The 25,778-nt window shown below is 44.2% G+C and overlaps 1 protein-coding gene across 1 annotated transcript in view; it reads left to right on the top strand.

The window, feature by feature from the left end:
• The first annotated feature begins 403 nt into the window (after positions 1-403).
• Positions 404-25,778, top strand: part of LOC126482051 (juvenile hormone acid O-methyltransferase-like) — a 68,737-nt gene continuing 43,362 nt past the window's right edge. Inside the window, exons 1-2 of the mRNA XM_050106026.1 lie at positions 404-459; positions 11,512-11,644. Coding sequence (XP_049961983.1) covers positions 404-459; positions 11,512-11,644 — 189 coding nt within the window. The remainder of the gene's footprint in view (positions 460-11,511; positions 11,645-25,778) is intronic.

Genomic DNA, 25,778 nt, shown 5'->3' on the forward strand with positions numbered 1-25,778 from the left:
CAATTACTCTAGTCTCTCATTACAGGGAGGCAGCGACGTCTAAAACTAACAAATTTACTTTCTTGTATCCAGCTTACTTTCGATTAAAATATACTGTAACACTGTAAGGTCACGCAAGCGTAGTTTCTCACACAGACGTAAATTATAAATAAGTCATTATTCATTTGAATTTCATTACTGTTCGTGTTATTGCTCTTGTAACACAGTGCTGCTCCATGCAACGTATTGAACGTTAAAGTCTTCTGTCGCACGTATGCTGATAGTAACGTCTTGCACGTACCATGTACAATAATAAGATACTAGATACTATTCATAACGTACTGTAGTTATCGATATATGCAGATCTCTGAAACATCTTCGGTTGGACGCCATAAAAGTTTCCTGGGTGTGGTACCGCATCATAATGTGTAAAACTACTACTGCTGCTGGAGGAAAACTTAGTGAGGAGGGCAGTCAGGAGTAAATGAATTGCCTGCTCTGGCAACGTTGTAAGTTGTCGTAACATGGAGAGCCAGTGCCTAGTACATTTCTACTGCTGACTACGTAATTTAAATTGCTACTTGGCAACAGGTAACAGTGCTTAAATGCTATGTACCTAAGCGTTTCGTAATATATATTGTCTCTTAAATCACTTAGTGTCGTATCTAAATCTATAGTGACGGACTGTGGATTTTATATTTTGACACCACTGTTTTACTTATATTTTGCCGTGTATGCTATTTCGAATAATTTGTGTGAGAGAGACGTATATTGTGAGAGTTCGTCAAAGTCCGCACCAGATAGTGGTACACACACACACAGTTAAGTTTGGAATGCTTTCCATGTGACTTCAGTTGGTTTGCGGATCTAAACTGATTGTATAATAGTTTTATCAAGAGTTCTTCGCAGTGAATTTTGATTTTTTTTAATTATTAAGTGTTGGGTACCAACTACTCAAAGCAGTTCAATAATCATTAATAAAAGCTAACTGAATGTTAAAAAGAATGGTATGGTGGTGTTACACACTTATGTCTACCTTTGTCTCGGATAAGTTGCGACGGCGACGCACCATAGCATAGAAGCCCTGAGGCCTTGGCAGGTCAGTGGAGACAGTTGGCGCCACTTCTACACACACGTTGAGCTCTGTTCAGTAACATCCCACATTAGTTCAATAGGGTTCGTCTCCGGCTAGTTGAGGTGGCTATCACATAACCTGGAATTCGCCACTGTGTTCCTCGAACCACTCACACTCCCGGCATTCTGACACGGTGCATCATATTGCTGAAAAATGCCACTGCCGTCGGCAAACACCATCGTCATGAAGGAGTGTACGTGGTCTGCAACCAGTGTACGATCATCCTGGGCCCCCATGAAGCCTTGCACGCATGGACTGTGCGGCTGGTCCCGGCGGAGGTTAGTCCTCCCTCGGGCGTGTGTGTGTGTGTGTGTGTGTGTGTGTGTGTGTGTGTGTGTGTGTGTGTGTGTCTGTCTGTCCTTAGGATAATTTAGGTTAAGTAGTGTATAAGCTTAGGGACTGACGACCTTAGCAGTTAAGTCCCATAAGATTTCAGACATTTTAACAAGCCTTGCACGAGCTCCACGGTACCCGTGGATGCCAAAGTGAATGTCCCCCAGAGCATAATGAAGCCGCGGCCAGCTTCTCTCCATCCTGCAGTAGAGATGTGAAGCAACTGTTCCCCTGGAAGACGACCTACTCGCTCCCTCCCACCGGCATGGTGGAGGTATCGGGATTCATCACACCACGCAACAATCCCTCACAGCGCCAGCGTCCAGTGTCGATGGTGAAGTACACACTTCAGTCGCAGTTGGCAATGTAGTGTTGTTAGTACTGGCACATGTGTGGGTCGTTGGCGGCGGAGTCCCATCGTTAAGTGTGTTCAGTGCACTGTGTGTTAACACACACTTCTACTCTACCCAACATTATAGTCTGTCAGTTCCGCCAGTCTGCCGCTTGTCTGTTTTACCTGTATCCTCAGCCTGTGACGTAAGACATCAGTAATGAGGGCTGGTCGCCCAACCTCACGACGTCTGGACGTCGTTCCACCTTTGTTTCGCCACATGCTGAAGACTCACCACAGCACACCTCGAATACCCGACAAATCGAGCAGTTTCCGAAATGCTCGTGCCAAGCCTCGGGGGCCATCACAATCATCCCTCTGTCAAACTCACGAAGACATCGTGTCTTCTCTACACAAGGACAGCACGCTCACTTATATGCATCGTGCGTATGTCTGACTAGCATTCATTCGTTGCCAGGTGACACTGCTATCGCCTGGACGATTTTATATGGATACTAGGCTGGTAGTCAGTGTTCTGGCTGATGAGTGTACATGGGTAAAAAGAGGGAAATGGTATGGTGCGGCAGACAAGCACTTTCTAATAGCTACTAAATGGGAGTAATGAAAATGTAGGATCAGGAAGATTCCCTGTTACTAACGCATCAGCTTTTTGAATTATCCAAAGGACAGAAAGAAAAATTGTGAAAAACTTGTGAATATGAGAGGTGAATAGACAGTTCTGCGCCCATTTAGCATTTCCCTCATTTCACCTCATAAAAACCTCTGTTGCCGAGTTGCGTCGTGCTATTCCTCTTAGATCCAGTTCACCATCATGGTATCCGTTTAGCCACTGATGCCTTCCACGCTATCGTGGTCAATAGCCTTCCGGTTGACCGTGGGATACCTCCCCTCCTGGCTTGGCGGTACCAGCTCCTGGTTTCCAGTGTCATCACGAACTAGGTGTACCAGGGGAAGGTAAAGGTCAGCACAAGGGCTGTGGTGTGGAAGGGAAACCCCATGGGTAACACAACAGCAGTACCATTCACAGTTAAAACTCTTAAAAAGAAAATTTATGTAACAATTGGCAAGCTTCATTTGATAAACCAACATTAACTAATTACATGTATTTATGATGTCCAACGACTGGGCGAAAAATTTTTTCTTTAAATCTCTCAGCTTGAACAATCTGATATATTCAAAATAACAATCTCTTAAAAAAGGTTAAAAATAATTTCTTTAATGAAGACAAAAATTTTCTTAAATACCTTGTATCATAAATAGCTTTCACAAATACCAAGAAAATATTCAGAATAATGGTATTAATAAGTAACATGTTTGCTTTACATATCTAGCAATTATTAAGGCAATCAAAATCCTCAACTAATAGGAACTACCTAATTTCGTGCCAAAATTTAAGGCTAACAAATATTGACGTTAAGATAATGATTGATCAAGTTTATAACATCAATAATACCAACACAATTAAGGCCATTGGTCACTTCATCTCAGAAAAAAATTCTCAAGGCACACAACTGGCTAAAATCATAGAACTAACATTGAATAAATATCTGGTAATAATTTACAGAGATTAAAACGTGATTAAACGATTTTCGTGCTTGCACACAGAATGTAAAAAAAAAAATGCTGCTAGGCACACACTGAAATACATTTCAGTTGCAAGGTGGTAAGTTAATTAAGCGATGCACTTTAACAGACCATTAAACGTAATAATTTTAACACAAGTGTTATGTACATAACTTTGTCCATAATAATACAAGGTGCCCACCTCCTTCGCCACAACAATATTACAAACAAGTTTACCGCATTTGGCAGTTTCCTCCCTCCATCAACTGACGGGCCCAGACCATTTGGACCACCACATGCAACTTGAAATGCTTTCCCAACAACATGGAGGGAAAGGTGACCAATTTCAGGGCCCGAGGAGCAGCGCACTAAAACAGGCTAAGTTTATAACATTACCAAGGAGCATCATTTGGTCACACCAAAGCTTATATTGCTGAAAGGGGCGCTTCGTATATGAGCGTTGACACAAGGTTAAACTCCTTATCTGACAAGAATGGAACCTGAATGTAGCAAGTTCCTACCAGTTGCACTAACAAGGTCCAATGCATGTAATTACAGCAAGCGCTACACGGCAATGGAGCACATATAGTTCCGAATACTAACGGCTTAGCCCATGTAATTCAGCTGCCCAAGCTGTACTAAAGTCACACGCAGACGTAGGCTTGAGCCTGCTACACTTCCGGTACCTTAAACCGTCATACACAGTATCAAGGATTCCTGAGAAACATTCACAACCAGCTTGTGATTCAAATCGCCACTTTACAAACCTTCGTTACTCAGATTTGTCTGATTCGCAGCAAGGATAGCCGTTTTGAGTCGCTGGAATTGGTCTCATTGGGCGCCGTACATAGTGGTGGCAATAGACAAGAGGCCGCCGTTTCACAGCTCCACGGACTACCTCAGTGAAGGACAATCGTAGGCGACCACGGCAGCAGCAGCAGCAGCCGATTGACTACGGGCCGATCTCTATACCTCATGCAGGCCACAGCACTCCTCATCTCCCTCTCACAACTGCCGTCTGCACTCGTCTCCCCGTTCGCGCCACAACCCCAACCTCTCCTGCCTAGTTTCTCTACTCTCTCTCGAAATTCTCGCAGACTTCCTTGCCGATGGAAAGCGTCCCGTCGCACTGAGCTCCACGGCTCACGCTCTTCTCCTGCTCACCTATTCTACTCTACTTTTTGCGGCTTCGGGACGTCGCCTTCACGCTGGGTTTACCGATTGGGCTCCGCCTTGCTTCTCTCTCCTTGTCCTCTTCCCCACATTCTCTCCCGACCACCCCTCCTTGGTTAGTTCCTCAGCCCAGATTCGAATGGAGCGGTTCTAGAGTCTGAGAGTCTCCATTGTTCCATTGTTTGTTCTGCCTCCTGTTATGGGAGTTACAGGACGCTAAGGTTTCTTCACATCGATGGCCCTAAATCCGCCGATCATGTGGGATATGCCTTCGCACCCTCTGTTGGCATGGAACACTATACCTTGCCTTCCATGTCTGGGATGTTTATCATGTTACTGATGTCCATCTATCAGGCGATCTGCGTTATCAAACGGTCCTCCTTCACCCGACTTTTTTTATGTGGATCGACTCAATGGGTGTCCTTCAGGGTTTTCTACTCCACACCTTGGTCTCTGCCATTCATAACCTTCTCGTCGATCTTGGCACTCAGTTGGTAGAGCTCTTGTCTGCGAAAGGCAAAAGTCACAGGTTGGAGTCTCGGTCTGGCATACAGTTTTTAATCTGCAGGAAGTTTCATATCAGCGCAAACTCCGCTGCAGAGTGAAAATCTCATTCTTGGCAATGCTGTTTATTGGTTGGTTTCCTTTTTCACAGCCATGTACGTATCCCAGGTAATGAACTTGCCGATTGCTCGAACAGTCCACGGGTATACTGCCGGTTAATAGTGTCCAACGGGCACAATATTTCGGCGATCAGACATGTCGCCATCGTCAGGTGCGCTGACGAACTGAGCTCCTTAGTGCGGGCGGCCGATTTAAATTCTCTTCCCCCGCGGGCCGCTGTCTTCGCCGTCTGCGCCCGCGCGCCGGTGGTCGCGGAGACGTGGGAGTCTGAATGTCCTAGCGTCGAGTCGCCAGTTCGTACTTCTTGCTGAGAGTCTTCTTAATTACATTCAGTGCCGGGTCCCAAGCCTTGTTGAGATTGTAGCCGCAATCTCGGTTGATCCTCCCTAGTGCGAATTTCGATAGCCTCCCTTATAACGCTGTCCCAATATTTAGAGGTCTGAGCCAGGATCTTGGTACGCTCATAATCCATCTCGTGTTTCTCGGAAAAACAGTGCTCTGCTACCGCCGACTTATTTGGATATTTCAGTCGAGTGTCCCTTTGATGTTCTCGGCAACGATCTTAGATGGTGCGTACTGTTTGTCCGATATGAGTTTTCCCACACTCACAGGGAATTTGGTATATACCGGCCTTCCTCAAACCGAGGTCATCTTTCACACTTCCCAGTAATGCCCGTGTTTTATTGGGCGGGCAAAAGACGATTTAACTCGGTGTTTCTTTAATATACGGCCGATTTTCCCCGATAGTGCGCCATTGTACCGAATAAAGGCAGTGGCTACCTCTTCTTCGGTGACTTCATCCGTAACCACAGGTTGTGCTGTGGTGGTGGGACGGAGAGCGCGTCTAATCTGCCATTCCGAGTACCCGTTTTTTCGGAACACGGTTTTGAGGTGTTCAATTTCCTGGGTCAGATTCTCTGCGTCTGAGATGCTGCACGCCCTGTGTACTACTGTTTTTAGTACTCCATTCCTCTGAGAAGGGTGGTGGCAGCTGTCTGCATGCAGTTGCAGGTCAGTGTGCGTTTTCTTCCTGTACACACCGTGACTCGGGGTACCATCAGCTCTTCTCTTGACCATAACGTCAAGGAATGGTAATCTTCCTTCTGCTTCGGTCTCCATAGTGAATTTGATGTTTGGATGTATGGAGTTTACGTGTGTAAGGAAATCCAGGAGCTTGTCGTTACCATGGGGCCAGATGACGAACGTGTCATCGACATAACGGAAGAAACAAATGGGTTTCCAATTGGATGACGCCAAGGCTTCCTTCTCAAAGTACTGCATGTACAAATTCGCGACCACCGGCGAGAGTGGGCTGCCCATTGCGACTCCGTTTGCTCATAGTATTCCGCATTGAACAGAAAATACGTTGAGGTCAAGACATGCCTAAAGAGTTCGGTACTCTTCTCGTCAAATTTGACTGAAAGACACTGATCCCCTAATGAGCTTCGACGTGGTTTCACTATTCACCAGGATGCCTCTGAGAGTCAATCGAGCTTATTGAGCATAAATGGCTGTATGCCTCTGTACGAGCCCTAATCTCTCTTATCTTTGTGTTCTTTCCGCGAAATGTAAGTTGGCGGCAGTAAAATTGTATTGCAGTCAGCCTCAAATGCTGGTTCTCTAAATTTCTTCAGTAGCGATTCACGAAAAGAACGCCTCCTTTCCTCTAGAGACTCCCACCCAAGTTCCTGAAGCATTTCCGTAACACTCGCGTGATGATGATCAGACCTACCAGTAACAAATCTAGCAGCCCGCCTCTGAATTGCTTCTAAGTCAGCCCTCAATCCGACCTGATAAGGATCCCAAACGCTCGAGCAGTGCTCAAGAATAGGTCGTATTAGTGTTTTATAAGCGGTCTCCTTTACAGATGAACATCATCTTCCCAAAATTCTACCAATGAACCGAAGACGACTATCCGCCTTCCCCACAACTGCCATTACGTGCTTGTCCCACTTCATATCGCTCTGCAATGTTACGCCCAAATATTTAATCGACGTGACTGTGTCAAGCGCTACACTACTAATGGAGTATTCAAACATTATGTGATTCTTTTCCTATTCATCTGCATTAATTTACATTTCTCTATATTTATATTTAGCTGCCATTCTTTACACCAATCACAAATCCTGTCCAAGTCATCTTGTATCCTCCTACAGTCACTCAACGACGACACCTTCCCGTACACCACAGTATCATCAGTAAACAGCCGCACATTGCTATCCACCCTATCCGAAAGATCATTTATGTAGATAGAAAACAGCGGACCTACCACACTTCCCTGGGGCACTCCAGATGATACCCGCACCTCCGATGAACACTCACCATCACTTATAAAGTTTTGCTTTACTCCTGAAGCAGGGGCATGGTGGCTGCGGCTGGGGTCCCTCCTCCAGTTTCCTGGAACTGGGACCCATGACCGCTCTCCCTTGCAAAGACGCTCTTTTATCCCTCTGTTTTTCAAGTTTTTAGATTTGGCCTACCCATTCATGCCTTCCCCCTTTATTCTTAGTTTCCTCGGTTTAGAGTTTGACCCCTCTGACTGGATCAGCCCACTTTCAGCGGACACCTCTATCTTACGCAAGTAATTTTCGAATCAAGAGACTGATGACCTCGCTGTTTAGTCCCATAACCCCGTCAATCTATTTATATCAACATGTCACAGATGTTAGCGGACGAACCTCATGTGGTTACGTCTGTCCCGGTTTTCTTCGCAAAAGTGGTTTGGCCTTGCAGGCCCCAGTACCTGAATTGCCCTCCGGAAATGAAGTCCCTCGGTTAGCGTTGGCGTCGATTATGGAGCCCTTGGCCTTACCTCCATACTGACCACATTCTCCCCCCCCCCCCCGTCCCTTTTTCCTACATTTTGTTTGGACTTCTTGTGCCGTTTTCTTTACCCTTTCCTTGTTTATTCTTCCCCTGTTGTGCCTGTTGACGTGATCATGGTATAGAGTGGAGACTGGGAAGGGTCGGCGGCGGCGGCGGTGTGCTGGTGGTCCAATGCGTTTAGCTTCTCTGGGGCGCCCCTCAACTCGCCATTTCCGCTCCTTCTGTTCTTCAATCTTCCTGCTGCCCAGAAATTCCTTGTAATTCTTTGTTTGCTCGTTGTCCTTCCCCTTGACTGTGCTGTGCTATTTTTGTAGTTCCTCCCTTGGTTTCTGCAACCTTAGATCACGGGACTGATGACCTCCCTGTTTGGTTCCTTCCCCCTCAATGCACCAACAAACCAGAAGTAATCACCACACACCATAAAGCAAATTGTCTGTGAACATATTTAAAAATATTGACAATTTTCAGTTAAATTTTACACGTCTCTAACTGAAAAATGTGAGCGCTCTGTTGGCTGAAAGGTTGAAAATACCAGCGTTTCTACTGCATATTTTTATATACTATTGATCACTTGAGTTCTCACGTTGACACTTTTACAATTTCATATGAAGATACTTTGGGTATATGTTAACAGTAAGTTCAAAAATGGCTCTGAGCACTATGGGACTCAACATCTTAGCTCATAAGTCCCCTATAACTTAGAACTACTTAAACCTAACTAACCTAAGGACATCACAAACACCCATGCCCGAGGCAGGATTCGAACCTGCGACTGTAGCAGTCCCGCAGTTCCGGACTGCAGCGCCAGAACCGCTAGACCACCGCGGCCGGCTAACAATAAGTCTTTCTGAAAAGTAGACTTCAGTCATGTATTTCTTGCCACAAGATTCTATTCTAGAAATATTTACATCCGATAGTCGAAGTTAAGGTTGCTTTTTTATAATTAATAAGTATGTATTGCCCTTCCTGTTGATAGTAAATCAGTGCTTCTAATCTTCTTTCCCCCAAATAGCACACTGAAACATAACAGGAAATTTCACATCTCTAGCTCAAATAGGTTATTGAATAAACATATCACAAAATCTATTTCTCCTGAAATTCAAAGATAAACTTGATCTAAAGCTCTCCTCTGCTATAGTACACTGAAGGTGCGTAATCTTCTTGGTCTATAAGCTCATCTTTTCTTTTCATGTTTCTGCTTGTTACGCAGGTGTCATTAGTTACCCTGAGGAGCAACTTTGCAGCTTGGACTACACTCATGGAATCAATTACCAACAGTGACTGTCTCATATTAAACCCATAATATATTCCTAGTCACTCTAGATCTTCACACCTTATAACACTGCCCACATTAAAACAAATTACAGGCATAATAACTTAAGAGAATGACAATGGCAGCAACTCTTACTACAGAAAAGTTTATCGGGAAACCAACACTCGCAAACCGATGATATACGAGAGCAACATAAGAGCCTAACTTCGAACAGGGCTGTCAACTTGAAAAACAGTTGCATAGTATGTTTCTCAAACAGCAGTCTGACAGCATTGCCATGCGAAAGCAACGGAAACATTGGTGTGGATGCAAACCGACAGATTTTTAAACTACTTCCTGATTTCCAGTTCATTTCTTTTCACCACCACATTGTTCAAAAAAACTCTAAACACCCATATAAGATGAAAAAGGAAAATCCATTTTTGAAGCAGATTCACAGGCAAGTTACCTTAAGACATTTGTCGCACTGGGTGAAGAGACTATTAATTCTTGTTTCATAGAACACGGTCGGCTGCTCAGGGACCCACAACCGCACCCACTCTCTCGTCGGACTGAAATCTACGTCCACGCATCTTCCTCCATGTCGCTGAACATGTGAAGATCACACGGTGAAAGATCACTGAAGTGTTGCCTTCGTCCGATAGGCAGTGTGGGAGTGAGTGTTCGCGTGCAGTAAGATGATTCCGTCAGACAGCGTCCCGACAGACCGAGGTCAAACGACAAAGCCAGTAGCGGAAATATACATCTTCCCCGCCAAAGAAGTGGAAAGCCGTTCACGCAAGTTCTGGGAAGGTCATCATGACCTCCTTTGGGTACACGTGCCCTCTGCTCGTAGTTATCCTCGAATGTGAGGACACTTCGGAAACTACTACGCGCCATTCCGTGGTCTCGTTGTAAGGGTTGTTCAGTTTTCATTTGACTGTCCCACACACACAAGCTGGTCACGTGTTCACTGAACACTAGACGAGCCTGTTGTCGCCACACAGATATGTTTTGCTCGACGGCCTGTAGCAGCTTACACAAACAGGGTTCCCTCCAGCTGAGCGCAGCCGCTGGTTCTACACCACGCCGCCATGCCATTCCAGCAGCCACCAGGGAAGGTCACTCCACAGCGACCACACTGACCAACTAGCCGTCATCGTGAGAGCCTTCGTCTCCCCCGACACTTACTTTCCCCGGATGCATTGTCCCTGAAACGGTATTCTTCCGTGGAACTTATATTACGATTATGTGCCTAGCGATGACCATCACGACATACGTCACAATAGACCTTAAGTTCATCATATTCCATTGAGATCAGAAGGATATTTCAGTGGATCACTAGAATTTACATTATGTTGAACGTTGATCTATTGTGTTGTGACAATAAAATATGACTTACTGCCTGGCAATCGTCAGTCTTCAGTCATTGCGCGTGTGCCTTGCAGCTGCAGGACACAAAACTGCCAGATAGCTTCTCGGTCCGAACGGTTTCATATTTCTCAGTGGAAATTCTAACACCTGCCAACATGTTGCCGGTGATACTTGCCCACATGTGAAAGTGATAGCTACAGACCACACTGGATGCAACAGTGAAAATATTCGATTGTAAGACAGGAATAAGACAAGAATGTGTGCTTGTATAGGGCACTAGATTTTAATAAACATGTAAGAAATTAACCAACGTACCAAGATGTGGCAAGAGTTTGTTTGCGTAGCCATCCTCCGCAGCAAGCACAGAAACATTTTTGTAAATAAAAATGTCTTCTCTTGCTGCACTGTGTTTAATTTTCCCAGACGCGTTTCGCCTATCTTTCGCTTTAAGGCATCGTCAGTGGGATCTATAATGATAGTTAGGATACACTTTCGATTTGCTACGTGTCATCCGTAGACCATAAAACAGCGACAAGTGAACTGTTTTATAATCTAAGAGTAAAACTTAGAATATCAGAGGGTCAGAGGTACATCGTAACTGTATCACTAAGATCCCATTGATGATTTCTTAAAGTGAAAGGCGAAATGCATCTGGGAGAATTAAAAACAGCACAGCAAGAGGTTTTTTTCAGAACAGGCACAAGCTATGGCAGATTAAAACAGTCAGGTCTCATGAATAGTGAAAAAAGTGAACCATACTTCAACTAAAAGTTGCTATTTTGTGGAATTGGAAATAAACGAGCAGTGTCCTTAGTTCCATTGTTCTCTCTGCTGGAAAATCCTCAATGTACGTTTGTTTGTTTGTTTGATTGTATAAACTCTTTCTATTTTTCCTTGCAGACGGGCAATAAAGAACATCAGTAAACTTCTCTGTTCTGGTGGTGAAACTGTCATTGTACTAATGAGTCGTACTGGTTTATTTGCAACATACGCGAATGTGGCAAAGTCAGCCAAGTGGAGCAGCTACTTGAAGGTAAGCATCGTAGCTACGGAAGCAGGCCTAAGAAGTTCTATGCAACGAATTATAGCGTACTTGGCTTTTCCTAAATAGTGATACCATGCACAAAGGTCTGTAGCGCTTTCTCCAATTTAAATTAGCTTCAGAATGGCAATGTAATTCAATTTTACTCCTTACTTGTAGTAAAAATAACAATGTAAAAACTGTTCCTTAAAAACACGGGAGAACTGCCGTAGGTCAGTAACATCTTGCCACGATATTTCGGCACAAAGTCTTTTGGCCTTCTTCAGGTGAGTACAGCTGTAGAAGTACTGGCGAATACGTTTTTTTTTTTTTTTTTTTTTTTTTTTTTTTTTTATTGTATTTCAATTCCCCACCGGGGCGGGCTGGCAGCAGCATATGCGCTGCTCTTCAGCCAAAAGACATAGAACAAAACAATAGAAGACATTTAAAAACAGCAAAGGAGAGAAGAAGGCGAACATAGAAAGAAAAAAAGGGAGAACATCATGGAAGGCAATACACAAAAAAACGGGGTGACTGTAAAATGGAGATAAAAAACTGTTTAAAAGTAGCACACACAAAAAGCCTCACACTGCGACGATTAAAAGAACACAAGGCACAGTATGACTGGAGCACAAAGGTGTTGACGGATGGCATAGCACATAACGTAACACTGACGGCGAAGCTCAAGGCAGTACCCAATTAAAATCACACCTCTTGACGCACACGAGAAAAGCACTAAACACAACACTGATGTGGCACACTGATGACGATCAATACAGAGGATCTGCCAGGTTCTAGGAGAGGAGGGAGACCTGAAGAAGGGAGGGAGGGGAAGAGATAGGGGAGGGGAATTGGGGGCGCGCGGAAGAGGGCCAGGTAGGGAGGGATGTGGGAAAGAGAGAGGCAAGTATGGGGTGCAGGGCCTCAGGGGAATGGGGGATGGAGGAAAATCCGCTCTGGGAGGAGGAGGAAAGAGGAGAAGGGGACCCTGGGGAGGGGGGGGGGGGAACAAGGCCAGGTTATAGTTGGAAGGAAGGGTAGATGTCACGGCGAAGTTCGTGCGAATACGCGCTGAGCTCTGCTATTTAAAGCCAAAGGGGGCTGCATTGCGCATGCGCTGTGCATGTACGGTTTAGCGAGCGTGTTCACAACTCCGTGCGCTGCGCCTGGCGCCCTCCGCGGTGAAAACTTGGCATTTCGATATCAGGTCGGTCTTCATCTTCATACCGATAACTACGTTGACTACGAAGTTTCTCTACAACAGGATTCCAAGCGGAATTTAACTGGTAACCGCTATCTCGATTGATAAGTCTCGCTGTCTGACAATTTTATTTCTACGGATTCATTTATAATTGAACTCCAGAAATTTGATGTTTGAACCACAATTTATGTATCATTGTAATTCATGGAGTGGCCAGTAGAAATGCAATGTTCAGTGATTGCGGACTTGGTGGGTTGGAGAAGGCGAGTATGCCGCTGGTGTTACACAATACGTTCCTGCACCGAACTTGTTGTCTGCCCTATATATGACTTGCCGCAATCACACGGAATCTTGTAGACACCTGATTTACGTAGGCCCAGGTCATCCTTAAAGGATCCTACCAGTGATGATATTTTAGGAGGAGTACGAAAGATGACTAACTCGATGCTTCCCCAATATTCTACCTATCTGTGACGAGATGTTCGCAATAAAAGGTAGATAAGCCGTTGACCTGAAGACTACTTCTTCCTTGTTGCGTCGTTTGTGGGACTGCATCGCTCTGTTCACTTACTTATTTGAAAAGCCATTCATCAGGAATACCTTTTGCAGGTGTTCCAGTTCCGCTTGAAGACTGTCGACGTCAGAAATAGTATGGGCACGGTGGATTACAGTTTTAAGCACACCCATTGTTTGTGCTGGATGGTGGTAACTGGTAGCTTGCAGATACAAATCTGTATGGGTCGGTTTCCTATACACCGAATGACCAAGTGTGCCATCATTCTTACGCCGTACCAGAACATTTAAAAATGGAAAACAACCATCTTTTTCAGTTTTCATAGCGAACTTAATATTTTCATGTAAGGAATTCATGTGATGTAGAAATTCTTGGAGACGGTCCACGCCATGAGGCCATACTATAAATGTGATAGGTGGAATCAAAATTGATAAGGACCCAACGAGCCGAGTTAAGCGAAAAACACCAGAACTCTTGTCAAATAGTTCTCGATGGAAGGAGGTCATCAAGAGATTGAAACCAAATAGTGCGGTTCCTCCCAGGCTATATGGACTGCCTAAGATCCATAAGGAAAATGTACCATTACGTCCGATTGTGAGCAACATTGGGGAAGCCACCTACGACTTAGCAAAATTTCTGGCATCACTGCTTAAACCAGTTATAGGCAAATGCCCTCATAACATAAAAAACTCTGATTTTTTTCAGCCGTATTCAGTCTTTACAGCTGCAAAGTAACGACTAGCTGGTCAGCCTTGACGTGGTTTCTCTCTTTACCAAAGTGCCTCTTGTAGATTCATTACACATGATCGGTAATATGTTTGATACAGATATTACAACGTTGTTTGAGCATACTCTCTCTTCTACATATTTTACATTCAACAATGAATTTTATGAACAATCTGACGGTGTCGCCATGGGGAGTCCTTTGTCTCTCCTGGTGGCAAATCCTTTTTATGGAAGACTTTGAAGAGAGACCTCTCAATTCTGCCACTTTTAAACCGACAGTGTTTTGACGTTACGCGGATGACACCTTTATAGCATGGCCTCATGCCGTGGACCGTCTCCAAGAATTTCTACATCGCATGAATTCCTTGTATGAAAATACTAAGTTCGCTATGAAAACTGAAAAAGATGGTTGTTTGCCATTTTTAAATGTTCTGGTACGGCGTAAGAATGATGGCACACTTGGTCATTCGGTGTATAGGAAACCGACCCATACATATTTGTATCTGCAAGCTACCAGTTGCCACCATCCAGCACCAACAATGGGTGTGCTTAAAACTATTCCACCGTGCCCATACTATTTCTGACGTCGACAGTCTTCAAGCGGAACTGGAACACCTGCAAAAGGTATTCTTGATGAATGGCTTTTCAACTAAGTGAACAGAGCTATGCAGTCCTACAAACGACGCAACAAGGAAGAAGTAGTCTTCAGGTCAACGGCTTATCTACCTTTTATTGCGAACATCTCGTCACAGATAGGTAGAATATTGGGGAAGCATCGAGTTAGTCATCTTTCGTACTCCTCCTAAAATATCATCACTGATAGGATCCTTTAAGGATGACCTGGGCTTACGTAAATCAGGTGTCTACAAGATTCCGTGTGATTGCGGCAAGTCATACATAGGGCAGACAACAAGAACGGTGCAGGAACGTATTGTGTAACACCAGCGGCATACTCGCCTTCTCCAACCCACTAAGTCCGCAATCACTGAACATTGCATTTCTACTGGCCACTCCATGAATTACAATGATACAAAAATTGTGGTTCAAACATCAAATTTCTGGAGTTCAATTATAAATGAATCCATAGAAATAAAATTGCCAGACAGCGAGACTCTTATCAATCGAGATAGCGGTTACCAGTTAAATTCCGCTTGGAATCCTGTTGTAGAGAAACTTCGTAGTCAACGTAGTTATCGGTATGAAGATGAAGACCGACCTGATATCGAAATGCCAAGTTTTCACCGCGGAGGGCGCCAGGCGCAGCGCACGGAGTTGTGAACACGCTCGCTAAACCGTACATGCACAGCGCATGCGCAATGCAGCCCCCTTTGGCTTTAAATAGCAGAGCTCAGCGCGTATTCGCCAGTACTTCTACAGCTGTACTCACCTGAAGAAGGCCAAAAGACTTTGTGCCGAAATATCGTGGCAAGATGGCAGTTCTTCCGTGTTTTTATTCAACAATCAGTACGCCGGGAAAATTTCAAACCTCAATGTAAAAACTGTCAGTTACAGATATATTTGTATTAAGTAGTGAGCAAGGCTGGTAGCAATTACTGCTAAGAAAAGCAGCAACTGTTTACAGAGCAATGAAATATTGACTGTAAAAGTACAGTGCAAAACAGTAAGTCTGCAGAATTTTTAAATTTAACGGAATGTAAGGATTTCAGAGGGGAAAGATACAGATCGACACTGCCTGCAGGAAAATTAAAGAGACGTTTGGGGAAAAGAGAAGCAGCTGCATGAATATCAACTCCTCAGATGGAAATCCCATCTTAAGGGAAAGGTAGGAATAGGATATAGAGGGTCTATACAAGTAAGATGCACTTGAAGGCAATATTATAGGAAGGGAAGTGGACATAAACGAAGATGAGATGGGATATACGATACTGCGAGAGGTATTTGACAGAGTTCTGAAAGATCAAAGTCCAAACAAGGTCCCGGCGATAGTCAATATTCCGTAAGAGCTACTGACAACCTTCGGATAGCCAGCCATGACAAAACTCCTCCATATGATGTAGAAGGTGTATGAGACAGGCGAAATTCCCTCAGACCTCAACAAGAATACAGTAATTCCATTTCCAAAGAAAGCAGTTGCTGACAGGTGTGAAAATTATCAAACTATCAGTTTGATAAGTCATGACTGCAAAATGCGAATATTATGTACGGAAAAACTGGTAGAAACCGACCTCAAGGAAGATCAGTTCGGATTCCAGAGAAATGTAGGTACAAAGCAGTACTGACCCTGCATCTTACCTAAGAAGAGCGGTCAAGGAAAGACAAACATGCGTTTATATGATTCGTAGACTTAAAGAAAGCTTTTGACAATATTGATGGGAATACTCTCTGAAATTCTAAAAGTAGCAGGGGTAAAATACTGCGAGAGAAGGTTATTTATAACTTGTACAGAAACCAAACTGCAGTTAAATTAGGGTCATGAAAGGGAAGCAGTGGTTGAGAAAGAAGTGAGACAGGCTACAACCATATTTGCGACGTTATTCAATCTGTAAATTGAACTAACAGTAATAGAAACCAAAGAAAAATTTCAGAGAAGAAATACTAACTTTAACTTTTGGCGATGGCATTGTAGCTCTGTCAGAGACAGCAAAGGACCTGGAAGAGTAATTAAACAAAAAGGACAGTGCCTTGAAAGGAAAATATGAGATTAATATCAACAAAAGCAAAAACAAGGATAATGGCATGTAGTCCAAATAAACCAGGTCATGCTGAGGGAATTAAATTAGGAACTTAAAGTAGTAGCTGAGTTTCGCTACACTATGTGATGAAAAGGATCAGGACACCAGGCTGAAAATGACTTAAAAGATTGTGGCGCCTTCCATCGGTAATGCTGGAACTCAATATGCTATTGGCCCACTCTTAACGTTGACAGCTTCCACACCCGCAGGCATACGTTTAATCAGGTGCTGGGAGGTTTCTTGGTAATTGCAGCCCATTCTTCACGGAGCGCTCCACTGAAGAGAGGTATCGATGTCGGTCAGTGAGGCCTGGCTCGAAGTCGGCGTTCCAAAACATCCCAGGTCAGGATTCTGTGCAGGCCAGTCCATTACAGGGATGTTATTGACGTGTAACCACTCCGCCATAGGCCGTGCATTATGAACAGATACTCGATCATGTTGAACGATTCGATCGCCGTCCCTGAATTGCTCTTAAACATTGGGAAGCAAGAAGGTGCTTAAAACATCAATGTAGGCCTGTGCTGTGATAGTGCCACACAAAACAAGAGGTGCAAGCCCACTCCACGAAAAACACTACTACACCATAACACCACCACCACCGAATTTTACTGTTGGCACTACACACGTTGGCAGATGACGTTCACTGGGCATTCGCCATACCCACAGCCTGCCATCGGATGGTCACATTGTGTACAGTGATTCGTCACTCCTCATATCGTTTTCCCCTGTTGAATCGTCCAATGTTTACGCTCCTTACACCAAGCGAGGCGTCGTTCGGCATTTATCGGCGCGACATGTGGCTTATGAGCAGCCACTCGACCATGAGATCAAAGTTTTCTCACCTCCTGCTTAAATGCCATAGTACTTGCAGAGGATCCTGATGCAGTTTGGAATTCCTGTGTGATGGTCTGGATAGATGTCTGCCTATTACACATTTCGACCCTCTTCAACTATCGGCAGTCTCAGTCAACACACCAGTTCGCGCTGTACGCTTTTGTTCTTTACGTGTTTCTTCATATTTCCACTTGACTTTCACATCGGAAACAGTGGACCTAGGGAAGTTTAGGAGAGTGTAAATCTCGCGTACAGACGTTTGACACAAGTGACACCCAATCACCTGCCCACTTTCGGAGTCCGTGAGTTCCGCGGAGCACCCCATTCTGCTCTCTCTCACGATGTCCAATGACTACTGAGATCGCTGATATGGAGTACCAGAGTAGGTGACAGCGCAATGCACATAATATGAAAAACGTATGTGTTTTGGGTGTGTCCTGATACTTTTGATCACATAGTGTATTTAAGCAACGAAGTAACTAATGATACGTGAATTAGTGTACATAAAACGTACACTTGCAATGGCAAGAACCGCATTTCTGAAGAAGAGAAATTTTTTTAACATCGAAACATTGAAGAGCCATAGAAATTGGTACATCCGCATAATATCGTGTAGGGCCCCCGCGAGCACGCAGAAGTGCTGCATCACGACGTGGCATGCACTTCACTGACGTCTGAATTAGTCCTGGAGGGAACTGACATGAATTCTGTAGGGCTGTCCATAATTCCGTGAGAGTACTAGGGGGTGGAGATCTCCTCTGAACAGCACGCTGCAAGGCATCCCAGATATGCTCAGTAATGTTGTCTGGGGAGTTTGGTGGCCAGCGGAAGTGTTCAAACTTAGAAGACTGTTCCTGGAGCCACTCTGCAGCAGTTACGGACGTGTTGGGTCACGTTGTTCTGCTGGAATTGCTCAAGTCCTTTGGCGTCGGAATGCACAGCGGACATGAATGGATGCAGGTAATTAGACAGGATGCTTACGAACGTGTCACCTGTCAGTCGTATCGGGACGTATCAGAGGTCCTTTATCACTCTAACGGCACACGTCCCAAACCATTACATAGCCTCCACCAGCTTGAACACTCCCTGCTGACGTGCAGGGTCCATGGATTCATTAGGTTGTCTCCATCCCGTACACGTCCATTCGCTCGATGCAATTTGAAACTAGACTCGTCCGACCCGCAACATGTTTCTAGTCATAAACAGTCAAAGTCGGTGTTGACCACCCCAGGCGAGGCATAAAGCTTCGTGTCGTGCAGTCATCAAGGGTACACGAGTGGGCCTTAGACTCCAAAAGCCCATATCGATGATGTTTCGTTGAATGGTTCGCACGACGACACTTGTTGATGGACCAGCAGTGAAATATGCAGCAATTTGCGGAAGGGTTGCACTTCTGTCGCGCTGAACGATTCTTTTCAGACGTGGTCGGTCCCATTCTTGCAGAGATATCGGAGATTTGATGTTTTTACGGATTCCTGATATTCACGGTAAACTCATCGCTACCTCGGAGTTGCTGTATCTCATCGCTCGTGCGCCGACTATAACACCACGTTCAGACTCTTAAATCTTGATAACCTGCCATTGTAGCAGCACTAACGGATCTGACAACTGCGCCAAACACTTGTTGTCAAATGTAGCCGTTGCCGACCGCAGCGCCGTATTCTGCCTGTTTACATATCACTGTATTTGAATATGCATGCCTACACCAGTTCCTTTGGCGCTCCAGGGTAGATTTAAGTGTTAAGAAGTCTTTTTGTAAAGGTTTTTGTATGGAGTGTTGCCATGAATGGAAGTGAAACGTGGTGCTACATTAGAATGTTGAAGGTTAGATGGGTCGATCACGTTAGTAATGAGAAGCTACTGAATAGAACTAGGGAGAAAATTTTGCGACACAGCTTGACCAAAAGAAGTGATCGCTTGGTAGGGCGTATTCTTAGACATAAAGAGATCATCAGAGGGAAGCGTGTGGGGATAAAAATCATAAAGCCGGATAAAGAGATAAATACAGGAACCAGATTCTGAAGAATGCACTTTCCAGTAGCTATTTGGAGATGAAGAGGTTCCAACAGGATGGGTAGCATAGAGAGCTGTATCAAACAAGTCCTCGGATTGAAGACCACAACAACAAAAGCAGAAAAATTGTTAGGGCATAACTTGACCAGTTATGCTAATATACTGATAAGGACAAGATGCAACAATCCCTTTCCATCCTTCCGTAGTACTGAGTCGACATGATCTCTGAATTGTTGGAAACAATGCTCACCCATGGCCGCTGGGCAGTCACTCGTAATCCATCGAGTTTTGTCACAACTGTTCTCAGGCGATGCGACAAAACATAGCCCAACATGAATCATCGCGTATTTGGAACTTCTAGTGGGGCGACAAGAGTTATTTAATATGTTTTGAACAGTTTCTTGGAAAAGTTGGAGAAATATTTCATCGTCAAACATATAAATGACGTACTATGTATAACTGCATGAATGCGCGTGGACAAACATGGGCTATTCATTTCAAACTCGTAGCATGACGCTCGGGTAAGAAGTTCAGACCGTCGGTCACCGTGACTCGTAAGCCACGTTACAAACTACTTCTAGAGCAGAAAAATTAATACAAAATCATAGTTACAAAGGCGTGCAGAAAAGATGCTCCTCAGATTTTTCTCTGTTCCCTATATGTGTTGATATACTGCACGTCATGCACATTCCTCGGTCGACTTCCCCGCTTCGCTGACGCAAGTAGCCATCCTATGCCGCTGGAGGGCTCCGAACAGTAGCGTGTGATATACGCAACTGTCTGTGCGTGAGAAACCCTCAGTACAACTGAAGGCACGAATGCATTGAGGTCGTCCACACAAGGAGCACCACCTCCTCCTGCGTAATGCCAGACCACAAACGAGCGCCGAAACATCTGCAACTATGGGACACCTTGGGTTCAGTGGCATCGGTCATCCTCCATACCGTCCCGAATGTGCCACATCTGATTAGCATCCGTTTCAAAAACTTACAGGACGCCTTCGAGAACTTAAGTTTGACCTTGATGAAGCGGTGCAAGGAGAGGTGTTGGATCCGTAAACAAAGTCAAACATTCTGCAGTTGACGGTGTCAACAAACTGGTTTCTCGTTAACAGAAACGTCTTTGTCGCCTGGGTGGCTGTGTGGGGAAATAAATATGTAGACATAAAAAATGAAGCTTATGGATGGTCTTATAGTTATATTAAAAAAAACTTTAAAAGTTTACACATACAAAATTCGGAAGAATTACTTTTCGGCACGCCCTCGGATTGTTGTTGTTGTTGTTGTGGTCTCCAGTCCAGAGACCGGTTTGATGCAGCTCTCCATGCTACTCTATCCTGTGCAAGCTTCTTCATCTCCCAGTACCTACTGCAACCTACATCCTTCTGAATCTGCTTAGTGTATTGATCTCTTGGTCTCCCTCTACGATTTTTACCCTCCAAGCTGCCCCCCAATGCTAAATTTGTGATCCCTTGATGCCTCAAAACATGTCCTACCAACCGATCCCTTCTTCTAGTCAAGTTGTGCCACAGACTTCTCTTCTCACCAATCCTATTCAATACCTGCTCATTAGTTACGTGATCTACCCATCTTATCTTCAGCATTCTTCTGTAGCACCACATTTCGAAAGCTTCTATTCTCTTCTTGTCCAAACTCGTTATCGTCCATGTTTCACTTCCATACAAATACTTTCAGAAACGACTTCCTGACACTTAAATCTATACTCGATGTTAACAAATTTCTCTTCTTCAGAAACGATTTCCTTGCCATTGCCAGTCTACATTTTATATCCTCTCTACTTCGACCATCATCAGTTATTTTGCTCCCCAAATAGCAAAACTCCTTTACTACTTTTAGTGTCTCATTTCCTAATCTAATCCCCTCAGCATCACCCAATTTGATTTGACTACATTCCATTATCCTCGTTTTGCTTTTGTTGATGTTCATCTTATATCCTCCTTTCAAGACACTATCCATTCCGTTCAACTGCTCTTCTAAGTCCTTTGCTGTCTCTGACAGAATTACAATGTCATCGGCGAACCTCAAAGTTTTTACTTCTTCTCCATGAATTTTAATACCTACTCCGAATTTTTCATTTGTTTCCTTTACTGCTTGCTCAATATACAGATTGAATAACATCGGGGAGAGGCTACAACCCTGTCTCACTCCTTTCCCAACCACTGCTTCCCTTTCATGCCCCTCGACTCTTATAACTGCCATCTGGTGTCTGTACAAATTGTAAATAGCCGTTCTCTCCCTGTATTTTACCCCTGCCACCTTTAGAATTTGAAAGAGAGTATTCCAGTTAACGTTGTCAAAAGCTTTCTCTAAGTCTACAAATGCTAGAAACGTAGGTTTGCCTTTTCTTAATCTTTCTTCTAAGATAAGCCGTAAGGTCAGTATTGCCTCACGTGTTCCAACATTTCTACGGAATCCAAACTGATCTTCCCCGAGGTCGACTTCTACCAATTTTTCCATTCGTCTGTAAAGAATTCGCGTTAGTATTTTGCAGCTGTGACTTATTAAACTGATAGTTTGGTAATTGTCAACACCTTCTTTCTTTGGGATTGGAATTATTATATTCTTCTTGAAGTCTGAGAATATTTCCCCTGTCTCATTCATCTTGCTCACCAGATAGTAGAGTTTTGTCATGACTGGCTCTCCCAAGGTCGTCAGTAGTTCTAATGGAATGATGTCTACTCCCGGGGCCTTGTTTCGACTCAGGCCTTTCAGTACTCTGTCAAACTCTTCAAGCATTATCGTATCTCCCATTTCATCTTCATCTACATCCTCTTCCATTTCCATAATATTGTCCTCAAGTACATCGCCCTTGTATAAACCCTCTATATACTCCTTCCACCTTTCTGCCTTCCCTTCTTTGCTTAGAACTGGGTTGCCATCTGAGCTCTTGATACGCATACAAGTGGTTCTCTTTTCTCCAAAGGTCTCTTTAATTTTCCTGTAGGCAGTATCTATCTTACCCCTAGTGAGACAAGCCTCTACATCCTTACATTTGTCCTTTAGCCATCCCTGCTTAGCCATTTTGCACTTCCTGTCGATCTCATTTTTGAGACGTTTGTATTCCTTTTTGCCTGCTTCATTTACTGCATTTTTATATTTTCTCCTTTCATCAATTAAATTCAATATTTCTTCTGTTATCCAAGGATTTCTATTAGCCCTCGTCTTTTTACCTACTTGATCCTCTGCTGCCTTCACTACTTCATCTCTCAGAGCTACCCATTCTTCTTCTACTGTATTTCTTTCCCCCATTCCTGTCAATTGTTCCCTTATGCTCTCCCTGAAACTCTGTACAACCTCTGGTTCTTTCAGTTTATCCAGGTCCCATCTCCTTAAATTCCCGCCTTTTTGCAGTTTCTTCAGTTTCAATCTACAGCTCATAACCAATAGATTGTGGTCAGCATCCACATCTGCCCCTGGAAATGTCTTACAATTTAAAACCTGGTTCCTAAATCTCTGTCTTACCATTATGTAATCTATGTGATACCTTTTAGTATCTCCAGGATTCTTCCAGGTATACAACCTTCTTTCATGATTCTTGAACCAAGTGTTAGCTATGATTAAGTTATGCTCTGTGCAAAATTCTACAAGGCGGCTTCCTCTTTCATTTCTCCCCCCCCCCCAATCCATATTCACCTACTATGTTTCCTTCTCTCCCTTTTCCTACTGACAAATTCCAGTCACCCATGACTATTAAATTTTCGTCTCCCTTCACTACCTGAATAATTTCTTTTATCTCGTCATACATTTCATCAATTTCTTCATCATCTGCAGAGCTAGTTGGCATATAAACTTGTACTACTGTAGTAGGCATGGGCTTTGTGTCTATCTTGGCCACAACAATGCGTTCACTATGCTGTTTGTAGTAGCTAACCCGCACTCCTATTTTTTTATTCATTATTAAACCTACTCCTGCATTACCCCTATTTGATTTTGTATTTATAACCCTGTAATCACCTGACCAAAAGTCTTGTTCCTCCTGCCACCGAACTTCACTAATTCCCACTATATCTAACTTTAACCTATCCATTTCCATTTTTAAATTTTCTAACCTACCTGCCCGATTAAGGGATCTGACATTCCAAGCTCCGATCCGTAGAATGCCAGTTTTCTTTCTCCTGATAACGACGTCCTCTTGAGTAGTCCCCGCCCGGAGATCAGAATGGGGGACTATTTTACCTCCGGAATATTTTGCCCAAGAGGACGCCATCTTCATTTAATCATACAGTAAAGCTGCATGTCCTCGGGAGAAATTACGGCTGTAGTTTCCCCTTGCTTTCAGCCGTTCGCAGTACCAGCACAGCAAGGCCGTTTTGGTTAATGTTACAAGGCCAGATCAGTCAATCATCCAGACTGTTGCCCCTGCAACTACTGAAAAGGCTGCTGCCCCTCTTCAGGAACCACATGTTTGTCTGGCCTCTCAACAGATACCCCTCCGTTGGGGTTGCACCTACGGTACGGCCATCTGTATCGCTGAGGCACGCAAGCCTCCCCACCAACGGCAAGGTCCATGGTTCATGGGGGGGCCCTCGGATGTAATTAGCGAAATACTGGTTTGGCCCAAACGACAATTTCCTCTGGTCCTGTGAGGCTTCTTTTTAAATCGGCTATTGGACGTAAATCATCATAATATTATACCACATACTCTAAGAGAAACCGACGTTAGAAATAGAATACCTGTATGTTCGTGGAGTGTTCAACGATTGTGTAAATTGAAACGATGTGCTGTCTAAAAATGTCTCCACATTAGCGTTGCACATGGAAAAATGTATTATTGATGTACAGTTTTCCAGGGAAGAATGACACGTAACAAAGACCAGATTTTGACTCTGGTAAATATTCACTGTAAAAGGGGATGAAGCTTCTTCTGAGCTCAGTACTCATTGTCGACAGTGCGAGAACCTGAGTGAAGTCATAAATAAGAGATCTCGCGATTATCTTCCGAAATGGCAGGAAGTATCAAGTGTAGATGTTGTGTACGGTTTAAGATAGTGGAAGTATTATACGATATAAATAAAGGAAGAAAGGGGGAAGGTTTAAGCCAGATAGGCACAATGCTAGCGCACTGCCCTCGAAAGTAACCAAAACAGCCACAGAGCTCGGCGTCCACGTCCTACTCGGTGAATACTGTTACCCACTCTACACTGCCTGACAAAAACAAGTGCACAGAAAACATGGTCCGATGTCAATGTAACTTCATAAAAGTACTCGTCGGCGGGTATAGAAATGGTTAGAACTAAGATTCTCTGACAAATAGGATCAGCACCAGAGCGCATTAATGTTTTCGTGTTCACTGTTATTACCAGGCTTGGTAGGGTATATGGGGCTTGCACAGCATCTGATGTGAAGTGATCACTGATGGACGCAAATATGTATCATACCCATGCGAGGCAGCGTTCTCAGCACGTTGCAGAGTTTGAATAGGGTCTCACTGCAGGTGTCCATTTGGCCAGCTGGTCGAATATCCAGATTTTTGGCGCTTTCCGATGTTGAACTCCGACTGAAACTTGATAGCAGGCATAGTATTAAACATTTTCCTCAAGCACTTCAGATCATCACAATGGAGGATAGCCATATTGTGCACGACGCACATTGTAACCCCTTCACATTTGGGTCTTCCAACCGAGAACAAGTACTGGACTCCCTGTAACATCGTGTCATCCTGCACCACATGTCAGAGACGAGCAGCAAACGGATTAAGAAAACACCATTACATGAGTAGGCTGCCATTAAAATCACATCACAACACAAATGGCTGCTTTTGGAGTGGTGTCGTGATCTGGAAGCAAGGATTGCTGATGAATGGCGTCGCATTCTGTTCTGCGATGAACAGCATTCTGAATTACCCACGATGGCCGTCATCGGTAAGTATGGCGGCGAACCGTCGAGGGATCCCATTCTTCGAATGTTTTGGAGAGAAACAGAGGTGTTGCTCATGGCGCCATGACATAGCTAGCTATCTGGTATGACTTCGTCACGGCTGGTACTGATAAAGTGAACTCTGACGGCGCAAAAGCAAATCACGAACATCCTGAGTCCTCATGTATTACCTCCCATGTGACAGTATCTTGCTGCAATTTTGCTCGTACACACATGGCTATTGCCCTTAAATGCCTCCATGATATTAAGATACTGTCGTATCCAGAAA

This window comes from Schistocerca serialis, chromosome 5, assembly GCF_023864345.2.
Source record: "Schistocerca serialis cubense isolate TAMUIC-IGC-003099 chromosome 5, iqSchSeri2.2, whole genome shotgun sequence".
NCBI classification, from domain to species: Eukaryota; Metazoa; Arthropoda; class Insecta; order Orthoptera; family Acrididae; genus Schistocerca; species Schistocerca serialis.